General features: G+C 42.5%; 1 protein-coding gene across 3 annotated transcripts in view; it reads left to right on the top strand.

The window, feature by feature from the left end:
- LOC138511252 (protein unc-13 homolog B-like) overlaps nucleotides 1-27712 on the top strand; it is a 2171549-nt gene that overhangs the window by 611410 nt on the left and 1532427 nt on the right. For all 3 annotated transcript variants that reach the window (XM_069626798.1, XM_069626797.1, XM_069626799.1), the window contains exons 5-7: nucleotides 18177-18300; nucleotides 25780-25853; nucleotides 27148-27205. In XM_069626798.1, coding sequence (XP_069482899.1) covers nucleotides 18177-18300; nucleotides 25780-25853; nucleotides 27148-27205 — 256 coding nt within the window. The remainder of the gene's footprint in view (nucleotides 1-18176; nucleotides 18301-25779; nucleotides 25854-27147; nucleotides 27206-27712) is intronic.

The raw sequence follows: 27712 nt of genomic DNA, 5'->3' as shown, positions 1-27712 counted from the left end.
GTCACTGAAGTAAAATTGAGCCCATGAAAGGAGGGCTGGCTACTACACTGCAGAGTTCTGCTTTTACATTAATGAGTGTTTGGAATCTAAGGAAAGAAAAGTGGGTTTGATTTAAGGCCGGTCTCCAGAGCCACCTGACAATCTGCACTGGATCCCCCTCCCCAACTCACGCTTGTCCTGTAGTAGGCTTGTTAATTTGAAGCCTCATGTGGTGAAGAGTAGGGCTTCTCCCATATAACCACTCGCAAGACATTGCATTGGGCTCTCTATTTAGCAGGGTGAGATAAATCATGGCTTGGGGGCAGAGTTGTAGTCTCCATTGTGTAAGCCAACTCCACTTTATGGGCATTTTATTTCTGTTACGAGACATTAATCTGGAAAGTAACTCAACCCATCATTGCCGGATGTCAACATGTCAGGTGAGTGTGGCAGAGTGCCATCTATGAGGCTTACTCCCCAGATGTTTATGAATTGGTAAGAACTCATGAAGTTGGAGTCTACAACAAACAGCGCTTTTTCAAGCACAATTTTCACATATGCTCTGTGTAAGAAGTGGCGTCACTGGTTACACCCGAGCTATTGAATGGCTCAATGAGTAAATTTAATCACTGACATCCATATTCATTAGTTCATTTATTTTTGTCATTTGTATAGTGCCTTTCACCATAATTGTGGACCAACAGTACTGTTTGGTTGAACGCTTTTGGAGAGACCGGAGTCCACATTTGGGAGAAATTGGGAGGGGTTATGAATCTGTTCAGCAGAGTCAAATTCCACTCCCTTAGGAAACCCAGATAGCCCTATCTTTGGATTGTCAATCCCTCATATTACAATGTTCAAACACATTTTCATGTACACCACTCCCATCCCTGTCAACACATTTAGCGTTTCAATCCCCACAAAGAACCACCGGATTATCAATTGAGGCAGTACAACAAGAAGACCAGACCGAGTCCAGTTCATCAAAGAGGCCCTCTGGGGCACGAGTACCAGGCAAATCGTAGATATTTATTACCAGTATACTTTTTCGTGTCGCTTCCCCAGCAGGCACCGATACCTCCACTGCCACCTGGTGGGCCCAAAAGAATAGGTCTTGTATTGAGATTGTTTTTAACGCCAATCAAAAGACCACCTGCTGGTCACCCTCGGTCCCCCTTTGTAGCAGGAGTTTGAAATGTTACGTAACCATCTATGTCAATGTTGAAGGTTACACAAGTCTCTTGCAGGGAAAAGATTTTGCTTGCTTTAAGAAGGTTGCGAGACCCGCCCTGCTGGAGCCCATGATTAAAACCCCTGGTTTTCTAGCTTAAGATCGTAGTGTTTCTCTGTGGTGACCATTTTAGGGGAATTATTTGCTGCAGGCATTCCCAACCTTGGGCGTCATCAAACTTTGCAGCCACTTGGCCGGTGTTCTGTACGGTTGGGGATTTGATACCAGCCCGTGGGCACTTACACTCAGAGCAACAGGGAGAGCTATCTTCAACAGATACTGGAATATCCAATAAGTAGCCGAAGTGCATTAAGGATGACTGATGCTGACGAACGAGCACCGCAGTCTGCTGCAAACAGCAATGGATCTGTGTTGTCTTCCGTTGTTGTCGAAGAGGTTCATCAAAATCTCCTGAGTTCAAAATTCTTAACGAGGGGATTTTAAACAGCACTATCAGAGCAGACCGGTTGAGTTGCCGAAGCCCTTTAACTTCGGTCACTGGAGTGATGGTGAGCTTTTTTGGGTTCAACACAATTTATAAGAGCTATGCTGGCGATCCAGGCCATGCAGGGACAAAATAGTAACCCTACAAATTGATGCTGGCACTGCAGGGAGCAGGAGGAGGGCCTGAGAGGGTAACCCTTTTTTTGGAACCTTGACCACCAGCCAATTCGTTAATGTACCCACAGTCTGAGCAGATCTATTCTTGTGTCTGGCCACTCTTTTCTGTTGCTTCTTGGAAAGCGCGTTATTTTCAAAACGCAGGGTAGAATTGAGAGGCTGGGCATCCGAAGGTAAGATTTGTCCAAGAGGTGGAGATCTACTCCTACTCTGCTTAATGCTTTTCCTAGAGGGGAAATAAGTTGAGGAACTCACCCCTGCATCACTTACATTCAAGGGTTCGCTGTTGAGGGCCTGTACCTCGCCAGGGGCTAAGAGTGATGTCAAGGAGGGAGATGAGATCCATGGTTTGCATGGCCTGGTTGCTCATGGAGGTTTAAAGAATGCTGCACACCAGTACCTCTCCGGCCAATTAATAGGCTGTGTATCGCAGATATAGTGGACCCTTGCCTTTTAAGGTCTTCATGCATGGCACTGCAGAGTTTTAGTAGTATTTTAGCGGCGAAATGAAGTATACCATTACTTTGCAGTGTTCCGGGGGTACCATACGTGCTATAAGTGCCAGGATCTGACTCGGGGATAGCATTCCCAGACTCATAAAGCAAATTTGGACTGGCCAATAGTCTCTGATTTGCAGACCCCCTTGAGGGTAGCAACGGGATAGGAAAAGGAGAATGTGAAGGGAGGAGACGGGGGGAGGGTGTGGACGGGAAAAGAAGATGGAGGAGGGCAGGTTCTCCAGATAAGGAGAGTACTCAGCCTTTTTTTACGCACAAAATCTTGTAAATACGTCAGCTTTATTATTTTCCCGGGTACTTTTACACACAGGTTTAGAGCAGAGGGCAGTGCAAAGGTCAGGTTACTTGACAGAAACCAGAAGGCTTCTTGTGATTTTTATTTACATGGATGTAATTGCAAGCCACCTCTGAAACAGAATGTATTTCTCTGAAGCCTTTCAAAAAAATAAACTGCACACTGATAAAAGGAATGGGTTCTTTCCATTCAGCTTCAAAGCACTGTGCATGTTTTCCTAGAATTTTAGGATTGTATAGTTAATAAGATGGAAAACTAAGTTGCACATTTCTTTTGTTTTTTTTTTCTTTTTTTTTTTAACAAGTTAGGCTTTTATTCCAGTGAAAGCAAACCCACTATTGCCAAATTGTATTTTTCAGAGTTCCGGTGCTGTGTGCAAAATCATGCATAGGCATAACATTTTTAAACTTCTAATTTAATTTACAGTCTAATTATAAAAACAGTGTGTAAAATGATGAGTATGCAGTCTAGTTTACATCCATTCAACCTTGCAATCATGGGGGACATTACTGTAAATGGTCAGTGGCAGCAGAGTCTTTGCTCAAGGGTGAGTAATTGTCATTACACTGATCACAGGTGTTATAGTCTCTCAAATCTTCAAGACTACAAATAAAACGTCAAAAACCTGACTCTCAAAGTGTAAGTGCTGTTCAAAAACAAACAAATGAAAGTTACATTGTAATTGAAATAGAAACTCAGCAAAACCTGTCCCTGTGATAATCCAGATAGGTATTTAACTTCATGTAGCGCTTCATAAATGGTTTGTCATACATCTAGGTACTGTGATCATTTATATCTCGGTCGATACTCAGTTAACCAACCTCTGAAGGATGTTAGCCAATAAGATAGCTCAGCCGGTTGAGCACTAGTTGCTGAAATCTCTGCCTGATATGTGGGTTGCGGGTTCAAATCCCGGCAAGTCCAACTCAGCCTTTCATCCTTTCGAGGTTGATAAGAGTACCAACCTTGGTTTGGTGGTAATTGTGATAAATATGTTCTATGTACAGCGCTTTGCCAAAAGAGCTATATAAATAACCATTTGACCACTAGCTTAGATATAGAATTTAGCATGGAGTCCTTGCCTCTCTGCACTGTTGTATCATAACATTGGCATTCCATTAGGTAGTAATAGTTCCAGGAAATTAGGAATTTCATTAAACATCAAAAGACAATTCTGCTATCGAATCTCAAAACAAACGAAGCAAATTCATTTATGCTTTACAATATAATTGGCTAGGTTTGTGATTTCAACATTTAAATATATATAGGAGAGATCAAATGGCCAGAAATAATGAAAGGCGTTTTCTGTCACAATGCAGAAAGCTGCCGCATAGTAATGATTCCCATACAGTTTATTCATAAGTCGGCTGGATGTGGCATGCATTTTACTCTCTTGCGAAGGAGAAAAGTAATTTTTACTCTTAAAATCACATTTACTCTCAAAGTTTAAAAATTGAGAGTAAAATACTCCCACCTCAAAATCTTATCTGGAGCACTGGAAGGAAGCACAGTGCTCTAGGCAATTCAGCTGGGGCTACCACCACCATAGCAGAGCCAGAGCAAACTTCAAGTAGGTCAACTGGGGGTGGGGGACAAGGTAGTCATTGTCCTGGTATCACAAGTGGCCAAAGCTGGCAGAGCACTGCCTTGTAAAGCATAACTCAATTGCAGTAACAAGTCATTGTCCAAATCAAGGAGCAAAGAGCTTGTGTCGCCTTCAGATGAGGCGTTATTTTCCAGCAGAGCTGTCGGTGTGTCGGAGGCATCAGGCAGTTTTACAGGAAAATAGGCGTCTAAGGTGCCTTTCGGCACCAATTGCACCTCCGTTCCCGCAGCCAATATCGCTGTGTATTATCCAATGGTTTCTACGGTGGATTCACTCACGCCAGTGAGCTTTCTGGAGCGAAGGCCACAAGGCTTTTTACTGCAGCAGGCCAGAGCCCTGGGGTGGGTCTGTTTTCCCCAGCATGGTGGAAAAAGGGGGGGCGAGCAGGCAAGGGGAGGAATGGGGAAGAGAAAGCGTCAAGAGCGCAAACAAAAAAAGACTACATTTATGGCGGCAGTGCCAATTTACTAATTATGCAAGAGCCACGGGGTCACACGGTATAGACGTGAAGGATTAGCCCAGTTCAAAGTCACCACTGTCCTATTACACAAAAAATGTTCCCACAGCAGGGCTCACCTTCTGAGAGCCGCCAAGGCGCATATGCCTAGCAATAAGTAGACTCTTGCAGAAGAGTAACAAACGAGTCAGCTCGAGATGGGAAGAAGAACCTGCAAGTCCAGAATCCGAAATCCGCAAAACACGGCACAACACTCCTGCCTCACTCTGCGTCGCTCTGCGAGTGGGCAGGCTATTTAGCCGTGTGAATCAGGCAGGCAGGGATAATGGGCACAAAAGAAAGACTCCGGTCCTTCATGTCTCAAACCCAGGATAGCACCAGCAGAAAGAACAGCATCCCCAACGCCGGCACAACACTCCTGCCTCACCCCGCCAGACTGCAGAGAATAGCATGCGACACATGCCATTACATTAAGTTGACTATACTTCGGCAGAAGGGGTTTCTCATTCCTGCACCTCTACCTTCATCAGGCCCTCATATTCTTCAGTACTGTTAGGTTTGTAGATGTTGTTGCATGTCACCCCTTTAGGAAGACATGGTATCTCCCAGTGCGTTTGTCTTGGTCACCTGTTCCCCATGTGACCAAGTTAATAAAAAGCATGAGCGGTTTCCGGCTCGTCAGTCACTCCACCAAAGGACTCCGGTGTCGTTCTTTCTGCACCATACTGGTGCCACACTGCATGCTGTGGGCCCAAGGACGGGACCCAGCACGAGTACGGTGCCCCTGCTGGGCAACGCCGTCCCTGAAGGTTGCCGCCGCCATGTGGTCATTGCTTTGACGATCCTGGCCTGGGTGCCCACAGAGCCGGGGCCGCTGTGTGCTGGGTGCCCCCAGCCACGTGGATCACTCCTGTGACCTGGAGCGGGTGTGGTGACCCCCCACTCGTGTGTCTGCGGCATGAGCGCCACACTGGGATGGACCGTGTTGGGTGCTCCCGACACGTGTAGGGGCCTGCCCGCTGTTCCGGGTGCAGGCCCCCAAGAGATGTGATCATATAAAAAAATATATAATCGTTATAAATGAGCAAATGTTGCTCATAGCACTAGTTTTTACAATTTATGAGAAAAGCCATGTATGCCCTATGACTCGATTACCAAGGAACAAAAACACAGAGGGTATCGCATACATTTCTACGTGATCACCCAACAAGCCACCTATGGAGTGCTCTCTTGTCCTCAACAGTAGGGTGCACATCCCACCATTCCAGTGGCTGAGCACACACATATAGAGAAAAAAAAGCAAACAATAGCTCCTCATCTCACCCTTCTAGATATATAGATGAATTGCATTCAGAGTTACATTTTTGCACATAATCCTTTGTCCACTACTTAGAATCCTATTCTGGAAAGAAGAATTATATCTGTCCTACCAACTGGTATTTTTTCCTCCACCGCCCGGCCTGTATTTTAATACATTTACAAACCTAGGGGTGGTCAAACTGTTGGGATTCTTTCTCTGTTCCAGCAGTGCCCGCCTTACCACACCAAGTTTCTTAATATAACAGTCACGTGGGCACTCAGTGGAGTTTGCACAGGTGAGCAAGGCACCATCCATAAGGATCACACCAATCTGTATTTCTGAGGGGATCGTGTGGAGCTGGTCCTGCTGGTGTCTTAAAATAATTCTGACCTTTCACTCACAAAGAAGCGAGTGTCCAAGCTCCTGCCTAGATGGCGTGTACAATTATTAGAATAACTAGAATTGTTTTTTTATGCCACGCTTAATGCCAGCGAGTGGTTTCCAAGTGCGGGATCGGGATTCAAACCTGTGTTGCGCTGCGTTGCCTTGCTTCCAAGACCAACACGTTGCACTTGAGCTATCTTTACCTTGGCGTCGAACGTTCATCTTGTACAGATGGATATCTGATATATTGGAGTGAAAGAAAAAGCTTGTTAGACACATCTTTAGTAGCACTGATATTAAAGAGACTACATGTCAGGAGAGTAGCTTGCAAATTAGGTTAACTCACTTCCAGCACAATCCTGCTTGCATCTACTTCTGCTCGTCGGACATTCATAAACTGTCCAGATGGACCACACTATTTTTCAAGCGCCTTGGGGATCTGTAGACCTGATGAAGGCAAATGTACATCTGTTCCAATTAGCAGCTGCTATAGTCTAGAATGATATTCTAGTATTCTTCAAAACTAAAAAAGTGAAATTAAGGATCACAATTTAATGGGCACTTCAAGAGCTCTGTAATGGCTCAAAAGAGAAAACCTAAAGCAACAGAGTGGAATTTGCATGGACAGAGAGCCAAGTGCACCGCCTGGAAAACAACAAAGCTAAAAAGCAGACGATGGCACAGACATGCCTGCTGGTCTGAGCAACACACACACATGCATATGTCTCAGCCAAGATGCAAGCACCTAGACAACAGTAGTATGCAGGGAAGCAATATGAAACGTTGATAATTGAGTCAGAGGACACATCCTGACAATGCCCTCCAGTGGCCCTCTAATATTACTTTTTTCCGTAAACGCAATGGGAAAAACATTTTAGTCACGTCCACAGCCCAAACCGCTAGATGGATTTTCACCAAATTTGTGGTAGGAGTGGCGGCTTGGTCCTGAAAGCGTGCCACTGTAAATTTAGTATGAATCCATGCAGTTGCTTTTTTCTTTAAAATGGGTCAAAAAATAGGTACATAAAAATTTGCAATATCTGGATTGGGTCTGCAGCCTCAGTTCTCTGTTCAGTCTGCGGACGAGCCTCCGATTGGTTCAGAAGGCGACGTGAAGTCTGCGGATATCGGGCACACACACTGATTAGGTGGTGAAAAGCGTGAAATGCGTCCAATTTTTGGAAACACCCGCCTTGTTGGTTTCGCAGACATCCAGCGGTGTCCACAAACATTGCGGTAAAAACCTACTGAAAAACACAACATTGCACTTGTCAAACTCGTCAAACAATCTCTGTGGAGGTCGGGGGTGATGAGGATGGGATGGGATGGGATATGGCCGTAAGAAGCCAAAAAATGGGTGCGTTTCATCCCCGAAATCCACGAACAGTCCGGATGTTCGGGTACAGTCCTGTCCTGTTCGCGAACACTTTAGATGTTAAGGGACAGCTATGCCTGTTTCTGCATTACTGGGTTGGTGAAAAGCAGTTTTTGGATGGCTTATAACTTTGGTGCCACTCAATGAAGCTGCATGAAATTTTGGAATTATTTTCGAGACCCGATTCCGAATGGTTTTGGAAAGTGCCAAGCTGTTTTATGAAGAGGGAACAAAATTAGAGGGTTCCCAAAATATTGTAAAGGCTTATAAATGTGGTGCCATTTGACAAATCTGCACAAAAGTTTGCATAACGATTTTAAATCTAGATACACATTTTTTGCACAGTTTGGTGGGATTCTGTCAAGAGGGGGCTAAATTAGAGGGGAGGGTCTCAACATGTTTAGATGGATTATAACGTTGTTGCCATTTGACGATTGTGGACAAAGGTTTTCAGAAAGATTATAGACCCAACCTTGAATGGTTGTGTAAAGTCTGAATGGAGTCTATGATTTTTTTGTTTGTTCTATTTTTAACTGTGAAAGGCAGTTCCTAAAGGAACCTTTCTTTCGTTGTTTTTTGATGTATTTTGTTTGCAGGAGAGGTTAGAACGTAAGATGGAGAGGCAAATGAGGCACTAGGCACTAGGCACCAGGCACTAATATGGAGGGGCAGGTGGACAGGGGAAGATGTTGCGCATATGTTACTTATAAAGTAGGGGGCAGTGTTTCTCATGCTCCTTGATTACACCTTCAAAAGCACTTCGAAATTGCTTCCCTCTGCATAGTGGTGTGTTGCAGTATATGCAGAGGACTGTTGCCTTTGAAAGATATGGACCAACAGTCTATTTTATTGCTTGCAAGGTAGCGCATGGGATTTTGTGTCCCACAGAAGTAGGATGTGTGGTTACACTATTGGTTGAGGAAGATGAGGTGGAGGAAGACAGCCTACTACTTGCTAAGAAAGAAACAACCTTTCTGAGAGCATTGCAGTGGTTGGATTTTGTGTGGCAGCACATAGAGGTGGTCGCATTTGGGTACTGTCCAGGTAGTCTGTGACTGATTACAAAGCACTCAGTGCATTTCACTTTGGCAGCTTTGGCTTTTGGTACATTCCGAACAGTGGTAAAGAACTGGCACACCTATGATTCTCTCTGGGTGCTAGAGGTAGGCCCTTCCTCTACCCCATCTTCTTGCTCCTCTTCATGGTCTTTAGAAGTGCTGCACTATTTTATTGTGTAGGTACTCCAACTGATGGTGCTGGTGGCTACTGGGGAGGAGAGATGGCAACTGCAGATGCCATATTTAAGATGAATAGCAGTTTTGCTAATATTCTTCCAAGTATGAGCTTTGTACTAGATTGTTAATGGATAATGAGGAAGTATAGGTGTAGGAGCTGTGCAAGGGTACATTTTGAGCTTGAAAGTTCCTAGATCAGTAGAAAATGCAGTTCTGATCTTTCCTCTAAGCTTCAAACTGATCGCGAAGTGCATACACGTTCACATCATCATGCCAAGCGCATGTTCACGTGGCACTGTCTGGAAATCCGCGATGATGTCATACGTTCGTGGACGTCGACGGATGCAAAAACTGTGGAAAAAGTTGCAAAAATTGTACGGAAGTGTTAAAAATGATGCTAGATGGTGGGAAATGTCAGAGTTTTAAGATGAAACTTTGTAAATTGGACAAAATGTTGCTATATTGGGATATTAGTAAGTTGTATGAAAATAGCATGCACTGGTAAAAACCCATGAAATTTACTGACAAATGTGTTAAAGGGACGTTATGGTTAAAAGAAAAACCTCAAATTAGCCAGTTATGGTAAGCTACACAACCATAACTCGCGCCACCACCGTGCACTGCTAACTCCACCCTCCTCAATATTAACAGATCACGGGTTAAAAGAAAAGGATGTCTTGAATGTGAAATCGGTTGCCCACATTTTTTAACAGTAAGTTAACCTCAGTGATTTGCTGTACACCTCCGGTCTTTGTTGCATATGTGCAAATCAGGGCCACCTCAAATTCTGGGGGAGATTTGAGCTGTTTGAGTGGGGAGTCTCTTAGGATTCTAATTATATACTAGAAGGGCTGCCTCTTGGTGGCCAATGTTGGTGTGTGCACTGACCGGTAAAGAGGCCTGTATAATCCGCAATTGTTGGACATTGTTGGGAGGCATGTCAATTAATGAAGGTCTATCAATGAGGTAAAACCAGGAGTCTGAAGAAATAAAACACAATTCTGCATTCACAGTTGCATCAAATCCAGTAACTCATGGGGTTGTACCGGAGAGACACCTACCATCCACCCTGTGGTATTCATAGCGCAGCCCCAACTGACACAAAGAATGTTCTCACACTCACCGAACATTCTCTGAGCTGTCATTCTTCTTCATTTACCAAGATTCTACTGTCATGCATGGAGTACCACTGAACCGGCACATCATTCCAGACACAACACATCTTCCTCTCTTACAACACCGTCACTGCATCCCTCGCATCAAAACACACAAGATGACAGAAACCAACAAACGGGCGCCATCAATACACTTGGTAACTACAAAATTGTCTCTGCTTGGTAGCCAGTCACGCATTGACACAATTGTTAGTCCGGCAATGCTGGTACAACCCAAATCAAATGATCTAACACTTCAGTAATGTTTGATGGGCACATGCATAGAAACAGACATATGCCAAAGAAAGTTACCTTAAGATAGCTCAGACAGGACCCTGATTTAGCCACACAATTCTTGGACAAACAGCCACACTCTTGTTAGTGTCTGAGCCCTGGCCCGTCCACACCTGCAATGTGTAGTCCCACAATGCCAGGGCAAAACAGCTCAATCTAGCCATAACCCTACTGAGGTTGAGTTTGTGGGACGGAGGGGGGAGGACGGGAAGCGACAATGCATAATGTGATGTTTTGATATTGATTATGTATGTCCTAAAAGTTACCATGGTTGACGTGTTTGTTATAAAACAATACAAATTGTTAAAAAAAAAAAAAACCCTACTGAGGTTTGAAGTCTGATTAAATATTAGTAACCACTACAACTGGACAATGGAGCAAGAATAAGGTGTGATGGGGTCAAAAGCTCTCAACCACAGCACACTGGGGCATACAATATGTCCAGGAACCAAAGACAAAATTGGCCAGTATTACACATTACATGTCATTACTATCCAGAAATGACCAAGTACTATCCAAGGGGGTATTCTGGTAAAATGCGTTGCTGATTATGCATTTGGAAACATATTTTCTTAGTAACATTGCACAAAACTAGTGTGGTAAATTAAGAAACTTGCCCACTCTGGCCATTAATGTGCTCGAATGTGGTTAAGAAAATTGCGCCTCCTAGAATCAGGGGCTGGCACTTCAGGCATTGCCCTATGGTCTAGTCTGATGCTGCTCTCAGCCTGGGTTGGACAGCCTACCACGGGGATTCCCAGAAAGAACCAGTTGGGATTCAGAAGGGCCCCATTTCCTGTCACTTCTTTTGGTGCCTGCATGCATGACTAAAGTACTGCCTGTACTTCAGTATGCACTGCAGTGTGTTTTTTCTCCAGGTTTGAAGAAGATGGAACAGCGAACGGCCCGACAGGGAGTGAAACAGCAAGAGAGCTCTTGGTGGTGGAGCAGCCCATGCGATCCAAACTCCAACAATGATTGCACCCAACACCGCACCATGCTGCAGTCAGCTGTGCAATGCACTCACCCAAAAGGACAGTACAGTTACCTGTTTAAGAGCCGTGAAACTTTCCTGTTAGTCATCCCATCCATGCCAACAACCCATCACATGAACTGGTACATCAAGAATGATTCTTGCTGCTTTGGGCTGTCATTGCAGAGAACTGCTGGACCCGAAAGGAGTGCTTTCACTCACCTGTAACACCCCCTAGAGGGGAAAAGAAGGCAGTGGTTGGGCTAGGGAACTAGCTGAGGCAAACAACCAATTGAGAGGTTGGGGGTTCGGATAGGAAGGGGGACTGGAAACAGGACGTTGTGCCTTGTTCAGATATGGTCAAGGAAGGAGGACCACCAAGAGTTGTGTGAGAGGAAGGACTGTAAGTGATTTCAGTCCGGCACACACCCAAGGAAAAGCCCAGCATGTAGTGCACAACTGAAACCCTTACTTATTTTTGTCTATAAGTTCAATATTCTGAATGATAGACCACTCCTGTCACACCCTTCTCCTGAGACCCCCATGGCCGGTCACACTGAACCAGGAATCTGGCTAGTTTGCAAAGTTAAATATTTATTTATGTATTTAAAATGTAATCACAATATGTTTTAATAGATGCACAACAATCACCAATAGGGTGACAGAACACCGAATAATATCTTTAACACACTTGAAATAAGTAAGGAGCAAAATAGATGCAGCACACAAAATAATACTTTTGTGTTGGTTTGAACAGATGGCACTATGGTTACAGGTACCCCCTGCAACACCCCTCAACCCCAAATAGACAATGTAAAGAGATGGGATGAGAGAGCAGGTATTCAGGGATAGCACAAATCAAACAGAATATCAGTCTCACCTTCCCCCCCATAAAACCCCAGAGAAAAACGGAATAGACTTTTTCTGCTGTCGGATGGCTTTTACAATTGTCTTTAGAATTGACTGGACAAACAACACCAAATATGGTCAAAAATACTGATATTGTTATAAATTCCTATGGGAGCCGCTTTGAACAGTTGCACACAATCACAAGCAATGATTTAGTCCTAAGAAAACATTTGAAATCTTAACGTCCAAGTCGGAAGCAGTTTAGAGCTATTTTACACGTGTAAACCTTTCAGATTTTTAAAATCGCTGCAAACTTTTCTGTGCGCGATATTATATATATATATATTTAATATATGTATATAATCATACTGTTTTGGGTTCTATAGATAGCTATGGATGTTAGGTACATCACAAAACCGAGGGAGTTATAGAAGTTTTTGTAAAGGTTGTTTTGGTAAAATAGGCGCAAGAATGTAAAACAGAAATGCACTTTGAAAATGACAAATGGGTTTGCTTACACTAGAGGATGAGTATAAAAAAGCGAATACCACACAGGGATCTTACACGCGATCAGTGTGACCCGCCTGCTAAGGAAACTCGACTTCTTCAGATGGGAAAAGAGTCAGCGCAAAGATGGTTCTAAAAATACTGGTTCTGAATGAAAGATAGGATGGTTTTGAGATAGGGATAAGGCAAAGTAAATATACAATGTGTCACAGTTCTTCCTATTAATACTCACAGTATAAGTTTTAAATTGGACTGTCAGTTCTGGTCATGGATTGGGTCTGGTCTATGAATGACAGCACATCAGGCAGGTTACTGGATCAGCTATGTCGATCGCCGGATTTGCACAGGATCTGCCCTCCTAGTCTGTGGGTATTTGAATCAGCTGGATGGCGAGTTCCTCAGGCAAGCCTAGTGGTGGCAAGCCAGAGGATGTCAGGATATACTGTTCAAAATGCCTTCTCACACCACACAGCGCTTTACTGAGTGGAGAGAATAAATTTGAGGATTTGGGCCTTGCTGGAAATCAATAGCTCTCTATTGCTGGTAAGGGATTTGGCATTTTGATCTGGAGGAATATATAAAGCTGGGTATAGAAAGCTGGATCAGAGTGTTTTGCCGGAATCAGGAAAGGGAGTGGATCTGTGAGTCCCCATGTGTTGTCAGCAGTCTCTATTTATGCTGTAGAATGACATCACAAAGGGGGTGTGTGGGCCGGCTTAGCTAAGCTTGCCCCTGTGAGCTGGGATAGGACCACACTTCATCTCCGCCTTGCCATTTGATTGATTGGATCAAGGCCGGATGATGTCACATTTTATGATTTGCTTTACAGTCCTCAGAGACTTCCCTTTAGCCACTGGTCTCAAAATCAGATTTGATAATAAATGTACATTTCTACATTGGTCACCTTTATACAAATCACACACAACAATGCCATATTTTATGTAGCAGATATTCCTCAAAACCTCACAGCGGTGGGATCTTGTCTCAAATTTCTACAGAATTTTGTCCTTTTCGCTATTAACACAATTTCCAAATGTTATGCAAATTTCCACAAAAGTACGTGTTTAACCTAGGGATATGTGTGTACATTTTCACAATTCTAACATTAATCCATTTTGCATTAAACCACATATATTGCCATTCCTGTCCAGAACATGTCACACAGTTCTACCGCCTCTTCACACATGCAGCCAAACATTAAATTAACAACTCTGTCCTTTTTATATTTCTCACCCTTTTGGATCACAAGTTGTGAGTCTGTTAAGAATTGTTCTTTGTTCATGTTTAGCAACAGATGGTCCACCCCTTTTTGTCTCCCTGCAGTCCAGGGCATCCCCCTCCTGGCTTGTTCCTTCCAGAGGCCATTTACGACCCCCTTCACACTTCTAGTTTCCTGGGCTGAAGCATTGTCATTGTTCCTTCACTTTCTGTAGACAAGATTCTGTTCTAACCTGCAATTAACACCTCCCAGTGAGTTTCTGCTGAGAGGAAGGCCCTCTTTCTGGGAGAAAAACCTGTTTTTAAAGTTCTTGCAGCTTCTGCCAGGCTAATTAACTTCTAAATACAGCAAAAACCAAATTTATTACATAAAACATAAATACATTTCTTCTTTTGCCTTAAAATCTGTGGGAAAAAAACACAACTAAAATCTGTACTCCTTTTTGCCAACAATCCTTTTTATGTTTGCTAATCCAGCAGACATTTTAGTTTTAGGTCATTTTAAAGTTTCCTCAGTAGTCCTCTGACAGCTGTCATTCAGGTAGCCCCGGGTATTGCACCCAGAATTTGGCATATGCTGTCAGTTTTCAGACAATCCAGGTTGTCTGAAGAATGTTTTGCTCTTCACATTGGGACTTGGTATGTTCACAATGTTTCATTAGATACATGAATTTTAGCACTAGGCAAGATTTTGAATGTGGAAAATTGTTGTGTATCGGCATTTAGGAGTTTTTAGCAACAGAGCAAATGTCATTTTGTAGGCAAATATTTGGGTTTCACTTGCAAAGTGCTGCTTCTCTCTCTGCACTCTCTTTGCTGGTCATGGAGCCCACTGGCAAATTTCTGCACGGTGTTCTTTATTCCACCGCACATGCACCATGGGTGGCAGGTTGTGCATCCCTCTTTTTTGTGCTGAAGCACACGATTTTGGTAGTTTTTTGTAGGTCTTTGGCACGCATGAGTGTTTTGCCGCCATTGTTGCTGTTTCTGTCCCCATAACTGGCAGGGTGATGCCACATAGCATAGCGCAGTGGGTCAATACATCCCACAGGACGGTGAAGAACGTTCAGTGGGATTGTTGAAGGAGTTTTCAAGGTGATGTATTGCTTGTTGAGAGAAAGTGGTACTAGGTTGTAATTGTGCATATAAGCTTTGAGAGATCTAAAGGAGTGTGACTGTGAGAAAAGAGGTGGGTGGAGATCGTGTGGAGAGGGTGGTAATAGTGTGGGAAGCAGAAATTAGTAGCAGTGTGGGGAGAGGGAGTGGTAGCAGTGTGGCAAGTGGACTGTAGTAATAGAGAGTAAGACTGGAGAGTGCAGGTAAATAAAGGGTAACAGTGGAAATAGAGATTAGGAAGTGCAAGGGAGAGAAAGGAGGGATGCATACAGAACAGAGAGGGACTGGAGGGCATGGAGCAAGAGACAAAGTGTCCGAAAGATACCTATCATTATAAATTACTACCTTTGGGTTCTGGTCCACCTAGATTGTTCCCAGAGGGTACTGGAGAGATGACGCTTTTGCCATACACCCATCACTAGAGAGTGTGACAAATCCAGGTAACTCACCCTTTCTCCCCAAGGAGACGCCACCTCTTTTGGTACTACGAGGTAAGCCTGCTAAGCTTAATCACCCTTAGGAGACAGGGCAAGTGGGATCCCACTCGGGGTGACTCCACCCGGTGGACAAGGAATCTCCAAAAAGGGATTTTGTTATCCTCCCTTCATGTGAAAAGTCCCATGGGTTTTTATACTGCATGGGGAATTACACATATAACTGTACCTGTGGCCCTTTAGAAATGGATGGTGTGGTTTTAGACTCCTGTTCAGAATCGCTGTAGCAACCAATTTCCATTCAGTTTGGGACGCATAGATGCCACAGGAGCAACACCAGAGGAGAAGGAAGAGTAAGTGCTGAGGAGAGAGCCTCAAGAGGGAACCTCCTCCTGGAAGGCAGAGACATGCAGGACCTAGCATCTCGTTCAGCGATACCAACGAGCACTCTGAACATTGTTTGCACAAGACTGGTCTGGAGTCAGTTGGTCTGGACTGAGTAGAGAGAGGAGCACTGCCCTGCCCTGAGCAGAGGCAGTCCACAGTGCTGATGAGCTTACGGCTGATGAGGAAACTGACACTAGGAACCAAAACCACGCAACGGTATCATAAACAGGGAGACACTTTGCAGTGAGAAAGCCAAACCACCCCAAGCAGGGCTGAGAAACTGGAAGACCTTTGGCAGGGCGAAAGCCACACAGCCCCAGGAAGGGGTAATATATTGAATACCTCATGACGGGGTGAGGTAACAAGAGACCATTGCACGTTGAACACCACACAATCCCAAGAAGGGATAATGGATACAAAACCCCACTGCAAGACATGAAACAAAGACCCTTTGCAGTGAGCAAGCCAGACAATCCCAAGCAGGGGAAAAATAAGTGTGACAAGAAGGTGGTGAGCGACAGATGACCCCTAGGTCGAGGGAAGCCCCCCTCCCCCATATTCCAGAGTGGAAAAATCTACATTTAATTAGCAAACCCAGAGACTGTTTTGCCAGGAAAAGCAAGAGACTCCTCCTTTAGAGACATGATCAGGTTAACATTTGAAGTCCTCTTTTATTAGTGGTAGGGTAATTATTTAGTTTAGATCAGACTTTAGGTACAGAGGACTGTTAGGATTGTAAAATCTACTGACAAGCATCAGTTATTCTCCTTTCTTTTTTGATATAGGGCCAAGTTCCACTAGAGCTATGGTTCAATAAAATACAAGTGTCTAACCTCAACCCCTTGTCTGCCAAAGAGTCTGACTGACCAGAGCAGGTGACGTCCTGCACTGGACGAGAGTGAGGGACAGCCACTAGCAAACTCCTTTATAAAACAAACAATAAAAACCTTTGAACAGTCTTTGAGAGTAGGTGCCTAAGGCCACCTGTGACAGTGGGAGAAGTGACCTCAAACCTCCACCTCTAGGAAATGAACTCTGAGCACACTGCAATCCATCAAAAAGACTGCCCCGGCTCTGGTTGCACTTTGGCTGAATGAAAACCAGAACAGAAGGAGGCACTCAGAAAAGCACCGTAGAAGACTCAATGCCACAAAGGAATGGATACTTTCAAAAAGCACAGGGTCGGCTAGCACAAGTGAACCAAGATACCTCTGGATTCACCACACATGCAAAAACCCAACTCCACAACCACAAGGCGGACTGTCCAATCATCAGAAAGAAACAAAGCTACAAGCAGAAGGTAGCAACTCAACCATTAACACCAGCAGAAATGCACTAAAAGCTCACACGGCGTGCTTATAATGCCTGTAGGATTCTGTGCATGCCAATCAGAGCTGTGCTGTGGATGCCAGAGCATGGATTGGTGAGTCACCCCTGTGTAACTAATTGGATTTGATGCAACTGGAAATAAAGCAACAGGTTTATACCTTCTGGCTCATGCTGGTACTGGAGTGTGAACTCTACTTTTTGAACATATAACACCCACCCTTCCACCACACCCCAAACCCGTCTGGGCATGGCAAATTCAGTACTCTAAACATAGTAGCAGGGCACATGTGGCATTGATGATGGGACGGTGTTTGTCAATCAGTGGGGTATGATGTATGCTGTGACATTGCATTTTAGGGCAGCTGCAGGGACGATGAAAATCCTCACAACAGTCCTCATGGGAGCCATACTATTACCCTCAGCCCTTTGCACAAACTTTATTTAAAAAAATCATAACTCTATATGAGCCTTGACCTTCTACTGTGTCGGATGAAGGCAGAATTAAACGGATCGAGTCCATCTAAATAAAAACACCCCCATCCCCATCTTGAAACTAGAGGTTTTGGCATTCCGAAGGAAACATAAAGGCGCTGACTGAATGATTTGACTCTGTGGAATTTATAGACAACGAAATAGTTCCTTCAGTACATTCCAGGACTATAGAGGAATATTCTCCCAAGCTACGAACGGTGTCCATGCAGAAGAATCGCCTTTACAGTTTAGTAAGCATACCTCATCCGGGCATCCTTTTATTGTTATTTAGTGATGTATAGTAGAAAAGTGAAGGTTGACATTTTAATATTGTTTAAGCATTCAAACAATCTGTTTAGTAGAGTTTTGAAAGAAACTGATGACAGTGAGAATTCTGTTTTGTGCTAGAGTAAAGATCTGATGCAAAGTGTGTACTTTTGTAGGAAGGTCCTGGAGAGTGGTCGGCATTAGAGGCTGAGGTCTTGATGAAGGACGATGAAATATGCGGAACCAAAAACCCAACACCTCACAAGATTCTACTGGATGCCAGATTTGAGCTCCCTTTTGGTGAGTACACCAGCCAAAACATTGATGAGCAGCTGTCATGACCAGGATAATTGTTCGTCGCTATTTATATGTTGATAGTATATTCTCTGGAAATACATTACACATGGCCTGTCGGGGACAGGCACAGCTAGGCTTGTGTTTCTAAGATATTGGGTCACTTGCTCTGTGCTATCCACTTAGGTTGCCTAAATAGGCCCAGCGGCACAGATATAAAGAAAAGGACTAGCAGCAAGACCCAGCTATGTGAGAAGCTATGCGAGATGCTACCCTAATCTTTAATGCCTTCTGTTTACCCAATTGCAGAGATGTGGTCAGAGTACCTCATCGCCCTGGTGTCCCTTGTTGGGCCTAAGTTTGCACTTTGATATAAATAACCTTACATAGCCAGAATCCTTCAATAAAAGCTCTACCTACTGTTCTAGCCTTTTGCAGTTTGCACAGACTGCAATACCAATTTAGATAAAACAGGTAAGAGAGATCCTGCCCACTCATAGCTGCTATTAAAAGCATTAGACAAATTAGTCACCTTAAATAAATGCGCTAGGCCAATAACTATGTTAGAGACTTTGTTCCCAAAATCTCCAATATCAAAAGAAATGATACACAGTTTACAATTACTGTTCGTGTGCCTGGTAAATTTCTAGCCGACACATGTTTTGACCTTCACAATCTTTCTTAAGGCTGATGATCAATTTGAGGGACTCATATTGCATAAACATTTGTGGATTCCTCAAAATTAATACACTATCAAACATTAAATATTTCCATTCACAATCCTGGATTTCCTATTTAATGTCCCTGAATTATCAAATCCAAAGAAATGTATAAACGTAAATCATAGGTTAATTCACAGATTGGCGAGAGAAAAGAACAAAGAAAAAAATAAATATGGATATTTAGTCCAAATTTATTATTAAATATTCATATAAACTCCAACACTCTCACCTCCTCTGTAAAAAAGCATGTTTGTTAGCCATGAAACCCTACAATGATCCATGTACAGTGAAGCATCTGCACTCCTCAACATGCCCCAGTTGTTTGCAGTAGAAAGTATCATATTCTAAACACCCCACCAATGTGCTCTCTATGTACTACTGTTATGTGCTGTTGATATAAATTTATGGGCAATCCATGCTCTAAATTATTATTAACCATGAGCTTTACTTGCTTGAACTCACCCATTGTCCTGTGATTCACTGGAATATTCTATATCATACTAGCTTCTAGTCTGTGAATTGGCTTAATTACTCAGAAATAGATATTAAATTATTTGAATTACGTGGTTATTATTATGGTTCCCACTGTGTCATTTTTTATTGCAATTATTGTCTCTGGAGTGAATAAGGAACGCAAAATGTATCTGTGTTTATGTTAACCTAATTGTGATGTTTCTGTACGCTGAGTCATGTATTATCTGCATCACAATGCCGGTCAGATAGCACAGCAAGTAGAGTGCTCACTTTGCCGTCTGTGCAGAACCTGCCGTCGCAGGTTCGAATCCCGGCGGGGTCAAACTCTGCCTTTCATCTTTCCGAGGTCGATAAATGAGCACCCCACACCATGGGTAATAATAAGCAGCGCTCAGATGCCTGAGGGTTTGTAGTGCTATATAAGTGCCAAATTATGATTATTATTATTGTAGTACAATTGAGTAACAATGTATATAGTGATTATCTCAATAAGTAATGAGATCCAATATAATTAGTAGCCTGTCTTTTCTTTTACTGTACAAGGAATGATACTTTACTACTGAAACATAACTATGTTAACTCTGGTAAATGGAATTTGAGCATAGACCTTTATATGTTGGGTATGCTCATCTCATACATATATCTGCTAGCGCATGAGGGGAACAAATATTGAGATAATGTATGATTAGTGGCAGTAAAAGATTGGAATTTCAATGACTAATGTTATAATATGTTTGTACTTCAATTGTAACCATTATGTAAGAGTAAGACAGCCCCAATTGTGAAACACGTGGCACGCCAAATGCGGTAGGATGCACCCTACAGGACATCCTTTAACAGGTAACTAGACTTGGAAGATAAATTATCATAATATTCAGGGCAACTAGAATTGGATACGACAAGGTTGCATACTTAGTAATTATACCAGGTGAAGAGCTAAACTACTTATATGTATCATCCCTTATTTATTATGCCCATTTACAGTTCTACATGAAAATAACAGATATGACTGATGATTGCAATCAAAAATGATTTAGATGAATGCTGGTGAGTAAACGGATTTTCAATCCAATTGGGAACCATAATATTAATTGGCACGTATTTCAATTAATGTCATATCTATTTCAAATTAAGCCAGTTTTACAGACCAGTACGATATAGAATATCCCAGTGAATCACAGGACAAAGGTTAGGTTTAAACGAGTTAAGCTCATGGTCCATAATTATTTAGAGCATGGATTACCCATATATTAATATTAACCACACGTAAGAGTAGTACATAGAGAGCACATTGGTGGGGTGTTTAGAATATGACACTTCCTAGTGCAAATAATTGAGCACAACAATTGGGGCATATTGAGTCTGGTTGCTTCACTGTCCCTTGATAATTTTAGGGTTGCATGGCTAACGAGCAGGATTTCTTCACAAGAGTTGACCCTGTTGGAGGTTATATAAATATTCAATACTAAAATTGGACTAAAGATCCATATTAATGTTTTTCTTCTTTTCTCGCGCTGATCTGCGAGTAAACCTATGATTTATGTTTACACATTCATATGGATTTGATGATTCAGGAATGGTAATTGAAATGTTTGATATCCTGTATTCATTTTGAGGAATCCACAAATGTTAATGCAATACGAGTACCTCAAATTGATCATCAGCCTTGAGAAAGATCGAGAAGGTCAAAACATATTTCGGCTAGACATGTAACAGGCACAAGACCAGTAATTGGAAACTGTGTATATCATTTAGTTTGATATTGGAGATTTTGGGAATAAAGACTCTAACATATAGTTATTGGACTAGCACATTTAATTAAGTTGACTCATTTGTCTGACGTTTAATTTGAGAAATGGGTGTAGGGCAACACTTATATCAACCAGGTTTAGAGGTATTCACACTAAATACATAGATGAAGAATTCTAACCTGAATGCACTTTTAACTCTTAGTCCCCACTACCGTATCACTGATATTAAAAGCATGTGAATCTCTGAAAGAGACCATGGAGAATTGTAGTTATATTGCAGTCACTTTTTATCATTCTATTCCGAATCTGGAATTCTTACTTGCACCCTATTAAAAATACCTTTTACCAAACATATGCTTGGAATGTGGAGGGAATGCCGGGACGCCCCAGTTTATTAATCTAAACGTGCGGTTTCTACCTCTTCCCGGTAAGGTACTATCACATTAAACGTATAGGTAGAGAGTTTCTACAGCCTATGAGGTGGTGCAATAAATTGCAAAGATAGCAAAAATAAACTTTAATGTGTATAAGTTTAAAATAAATGCTTACATAAACTCAATAGACAACACACAATTATACATTTTATGATTCTCAAAATTGAGAGACGGAACACAATAATATGCTGTGCACAGGTAATATGCTAAATGGTGACTATTTTCTCGGGAGGATAGCTCCGGGGCAACGTGCTCGCCTTGGAAGCAAGACACAGAGCAACACAGGCTCGATCCCCGGGTCCGCGCTTAGAAACCTCTGGGTATTAAGCATGTTATAAATAACCAATCATATATTAATCTATCTTGGTTGTAAAACTCTTCTAGATAGTCAATTATGATTGGTAGGGAATATGTTACTTATGGTCTCCTAGAGGTACTGGTAACTCTGTGTCTTTAAGCTTTAAACACAAATTGCCTCTGCTTTTAGGATTTGGCATTTGCTCAACATGTTTCTGTTTGTGTTCCAATTAATGGTGAACATTCATCAGGAGCTCTATAGTAGGGTCAATAATTAGGCTGGGGCTCTCTAGTTAAGAACTCCTTCAGGCTCTAGTGGATCAACTTCCAAATTAGTATTCCATGGGTAAACGTAACTGCTATCACATTATACTGTAGACAAAAACAAAAAAAGAATAGCTATTAATGCTATATCCAATGTATGGGTAAAAATGGAGTAGAATCACTTTAGCCATTTAGGGGTGATAATTACCTCTGATGGTTTGTGGGGGTAGCCAGGTTTTGCAGGGTAAGTCTTATTAGACCCAGCTCTGTGCGTGTTTGGTAGAAAACACCTATAGGTCTTTAAGTGCTACCTTTAAACCAAACTCGCTTCTCCTTTAATCCCTCCCTCTTCATTTAGGAATGGCCTTGATATACCAATTCTCAAAATACTGACCGTATGTGGGTTGGCATGTCTCCTCAGGTGAGATAGTAGGCTGTGTTCTCAATTTGGCTATGTTTTTATTTAAAAACTGTAATTCATCAAAAGAAACTATTAGTCTCTTGGTGCATAATGCATCTGATATTTAGTTTCGGTAGAGTAAAGTACAAATAGTGCTGTTTGCTGTGTAAAGTCCAACTTACCCTTTATAGATGCTTTTACCACTCGGTAGGTGTCTAGTGCCAGGTGTGGAGTAACCAAGTGTAGTAATTGAACAGGAAGTTTCAGGTGAGCGTCCTAGAGGCGAGCAATAAATGAAAAGAATTATCATTTTGGAGTTCATAGTTGTAGACTGCTCCATTCGTTAATAAAAGCAGCCAGTGATGTAGCACACATCGCTCTGTTTCCCCTTTACACTTTTACTGTCATCTATTGCCAAGATGCCTAATGTGCTATAGGATTTCATACAGTACCCGTATATAGCAGTGTGTAGGGTAAACAGGGGGGATATATTCTTATGAACATCCTAATAATGTGTAGTAAATGCCAAGTTATTGCTCCTGGTGAAAAGCAACATTGCTCGTGGGTTAAAGAGCAAATAACAATATGCGAGTAGCATTAGAAACTTGCATATCTCGCTTGTTCCCATTGGTTCTGGAACATGTGGTCTGTTTTAAGGTTGCCAAGTTTTATACTCCCTGTGCGTGCCAATCAGCCTGGCATTGCCCATTTTAAGAATAGAGCTAGTAGGCTTTGAAGTTCGGTATGTAACTTACCATGGGAGCTTGTCTGATTCCAAACCGTGCCGAGGTATCCGTGTCTGGTTTGTGTACCGAGCGGTTACTATGGTGATAGAAGCTTTGAAATAAAAATATTCTTGACGCAATCCATTAGGAGGCGGACATGTTGGAGCGGTGAAGATGTGTTAGCTTTTCTGGCATTAATTACCCACTGTGAGGGGGCAAACAATTATAAACCGTGTTTTATGGTAATATCTGGTGAGTTATCTTGAATACAGGATATAAAACGTTGGCCACATAGTTATTTATAACTAATATGGCTAATTTTATTAATGTACGCACAGTGTGGCTGTTGGATACTCACTAGCTAATGCTAGGTTTAAACAAGGTGACCTGTCGGTTTATCCGGTGCTGAGGTATGGATCTAGATATGTATATATGTAAATGGCCTAGGTACCTCGTTGGTATAAATCCTTAACACTTAAGAGTACAATGCCTGGTGGGTCATTGGTATATATCCTCATCAGGAAATAATAGGTACTAGTAAAAAAGTGTATTCTTTATCCCATAATTATCTGCTAGAGGTTAGTGACCATGGGCGTAATTTTAGTGGGGGGGCAGGCGCGTTTGTCCCCCCCAACTTTCATGGCACACCATTTTGTACCCATTCATTTTGGTTTGGGCACCTTTTCTTCAGATGTCATGTCCCCCCCCAACATTTTCAGCAAAGTTACCCCACTGTTAGTGACCCACGTGTGGCTTGCTAATTAGCAAGTAGGTATAAATTATGTGGTTATGTGTCTTACCGTTCAATAGTAGGTGGGAATTGGGCTTTGGTTATAGAGTCCCTGTGGGGCTTATCCTTACATTTTGTGCCATTCCACTGCCTCGTTGCGGCCTCTCGTGATGCTTTTAGTCATGAAGATAAATTCTTGTTTGCGTTTGAACAATTTTTCTTCTCTGGTATGTTAATTGTGTCCACTTGTAGGGACTGTCCATTCAAACTCTTCCATCCGTGATTCTAGCTCATGAAGAGTTTAACCATGGGAGCCTGTTCGATAATCCTATTTTAAAATTTTCTGTTGGTTTTTCCAATGTATTTCAGACTGCAGGGCCATGTTGCTAGATGGATTAAATCGCCAGTGTTGCAGTTACAGAAGCAGTTCTGTTCCCATGGTTTATTAGGACCTATGCCAACCTCTTTGGTTTCTTTTGTGAGCATATATATGGCGCAGCTTCCACAATGGGGGTCTAGTCGCCAGATAGGTTATGCTCGTGGTGGTTGGAATGCCAGTCTTTATTTTACTTTTGCTAACACAATTTTCTACAGAGGTGCTTTTTTTGTAAGCAAAAATAGGTCGATCTACATTGTGTTCTGTAGGTGCGAACACTTTCCAGTGTTTGTTAATGATGTTGCGAATAACCAAACTGTGGTTAGTAAAAGTGGAGACTAGGCGGTCCTCCCTTTTGTTTTGGTGTTTTTTCCTCTAGCAGGCCTTCTCTATTATTATTATTGAATGCCCTTTTTGCAGCTCTTTTGACTAATTTCTTCGGGTATCCCCATTTGTGGGGAGACAGAGAGAGGGAGAGAGGGAGAGAGAGAGAGAGGGAATGTTCGGTCGATCGATCTCAATCTCTCTGCAGGTTGCAATTCCTGCAAGGCCAGTCTGGCCAGCTCACTCAACCTTCACAGGTCGTTAAATGAGTACCAATTTCTGTTGGGTAATAATAGTATATTATGTGTAAAGGATTCTGCTGACTCATCACACGACCAGGCTATTATTGGTACTTACTGCACCCGCCATAAGGTTCAACGTCTTTGGCAGCTTGCACTATATAATTGCGAAAACCTGTGCACGTGATGACACAGTGTAACGCTACCGGGGGAGTGAAACGCAACGTTGGCTCGTCGTTTCCCATAACACTTTCAAATGTGAATGGTATTACACGTATGGTAGCTGCAGAGGTGAAGGCTTTCTCTTGGCAAAAGATGGTGTCTGGTAAGAAGATGATGGTTAACCAGGATGTGCTTGGAGAGAGCCTGGATTATACTATTTGTGAAACAGATGCACTCATATCATTGGCTATTCTGAACCCCAAATGATTTGATAAATTACAGAGTACCACTATTGTTCTGATGCGTAATTTCTATGGCATGATAACTTCACACATTTTAACCAATTGCCATTAATTGTATTTCAGATAGCTACGATAATATGGTTGAATACACATGGAGTAACACTGCAATCTTCTTCTGTATCATGTGGGTTTGGGCATTTAAAGAAATGTGCTTAACTTTGAAAATGGATAACTGTCCTGCTCGCCTGTAAAATGTAGCTTTGGATATTGAAACCAGACACTGACTCTGTACATTCTATTTAAAATGCCAACACGTGTCTAACTGAGGTCTATGGTCTACTTTAGATATTCCTGAGGAAGAGGCAAAATATTGGGCGAAGAAACTGGAGCAGATCAACGCCATGGAAAACCACAATGAGGTTTGTCAAAATCTGTCTTTTGTTGGCCAACTGCAGAGGGCAAAGTGATGACTTGGATGTATTTGTGGGTGGTGCAGGCAAAGAGTGGATTTGTAAGGAGTACTCTTATGCATATTGCCCTCTAGAAAAACTATGAAATAAAATTCACACTGAAATGCATGGGAGCAGGTCTAAGGGTGGTCAAGCAGCAAAACAAACTGCAAAGTTGGAGTAGTAGGTAAACTCTATCAAATGCAGACACATTTTTGCAAATATAGCAGATTGTTAATGCCAAACAGAAAACATTAACACATACAAGAATAGTCCACAGCGGTAAATAACCAAAGTGGGAAAACTGTCAGGCCTTCTCCAGGCTCACAAATGAAAGAAGTTGCGTCAATAAACATGACGTGCTTAACAGCTAGTCTACAATGGAATGTGTTTTTCAAATGTGCCCTTAATTAAGAGTAGTCCTGTGTGGCTCTCTGGTAGGATTCTGGCAAAAGTTAATTGCGGTACAGTGGGTCTATCAGCTCTGCTGTGAACTGTGCAGCGTAAGGAGTTTCGTCACTCTGAAGGCAGTAGTAGTGTTTGAAAAGTGCACAGTGGCACCATACTGTGTGAGCATTTTATAAGTCCTGGGTAGTGACCAGATGGTCTATTAATGGATGGTCCGATGAAGGCAGTCATTCAAAAAGAAGTGCCCTACAAAGAGCTCATCGTCCAGAGTAGAGGCAAAGGTACCCTTAGGATATAAGAGTTTGGGAACTCGCTGTTGTTCGCTCTATCTGCCAAGACGTGAGTGCGCCTCAGCCTGCTTGGTTATTAGGAGAAACTTAACATCTCGGGTCCTGCCACTGTGGGCTAGTGAAGCAGGGTATTTAGATTCTAGTCTAGGTACTCTGTGGGTCTGCGCCTCCATGTGCATGGGTGAAGGTCTAAACAGCAAGGTTCTAAGGTCTTATAAAAACCCATTTCAAGGAGCACAGACTGGAACAGGCTTAAATCCAGAGATGATACTCAAAGCTATGTTCTATGGGGACTATTCTTCAAGGAGCTTTGGCACAACAGTAGCCCAGATACTAGGCGGAGGGCACTATGCAGGATTTATCTAACCCTTAGTTCAATTTCAAATGATGCTTTCGAAAATCCAACTTCTATAAGCAGAATCCTTTCAGATGCTTCCTTCTTTAAAGCTGTTGGGGTAGGGGCAGTGTCCTAGTAGGCTTATGATGATTATAGAGGGAGTGGTGGTGGGGTGAATTGTGAAGTGCAAGTGTATGTCATTTCTAACTTTATCAATCTTTTTATCTAGTATTCATTCAGGGAAGAAGTCCAGAAGAAACCGCTGCCTATTGCTGCTTCCCAATGCTGTAAGTGTTACTTTGGCTTAAGCTGCGTATTGCATAGTTCAATGGGCAGGTCTCAAAAGCTCATCTGCCAACAAGCTGTTCCAAGGATCCTTCTTATCATGAATTCTCTGAAGGCAGCATATATACCATGCAGCACACCATCACATCTTCACTAGAGTCACATCAACCACCAGCACCTCCAAATCTGACTTGTCCTTTACTCAGATTCACAAACCACGCCGGCCTCGCCACTGATTCCCAGCAAGGAGGTGCCCATCCACAAAATAAACTTCACAAGGGACCTCTGGAAAAATAGGTTGGTCTTAGTGCAAACAGTAAAACGAGCGATCAGACACATAATAATAGACGCATGAACTTGCGCTGTGAATCCAAACCCGTAGATGGTCCTGGAATATAGGATCCGCCCCCTTACACAGATAAGTGGATTTTCTTTGGCACTAACTGATCCAAGTCAGTTGTTTCATAAGCTTTACATTATGAAGTGTGTACAATGTGAAATGTATGAGG

The sequence above is a fragment of the Ambystoma mexicanum genome, chromosome 6p (genome assembly GCF_040938575.1).
Source record: "Ambystoma mexicanum isolate Mex_15411 chromosome 6p, UKY_AmexF1_1, whole genome shotgun sequence".
In the NCBI taxonomy this organism is placed as follows: domain Eukaryota; kingdom Metazoa; phylum Chordata; class Amphibia; order Caudata; family Ambystomatidae; genus Ambystoma; species Ambystoma mexicanum.
This window is presented reverse-complemented; position numbering and strand designations above follow the sequence as displayed.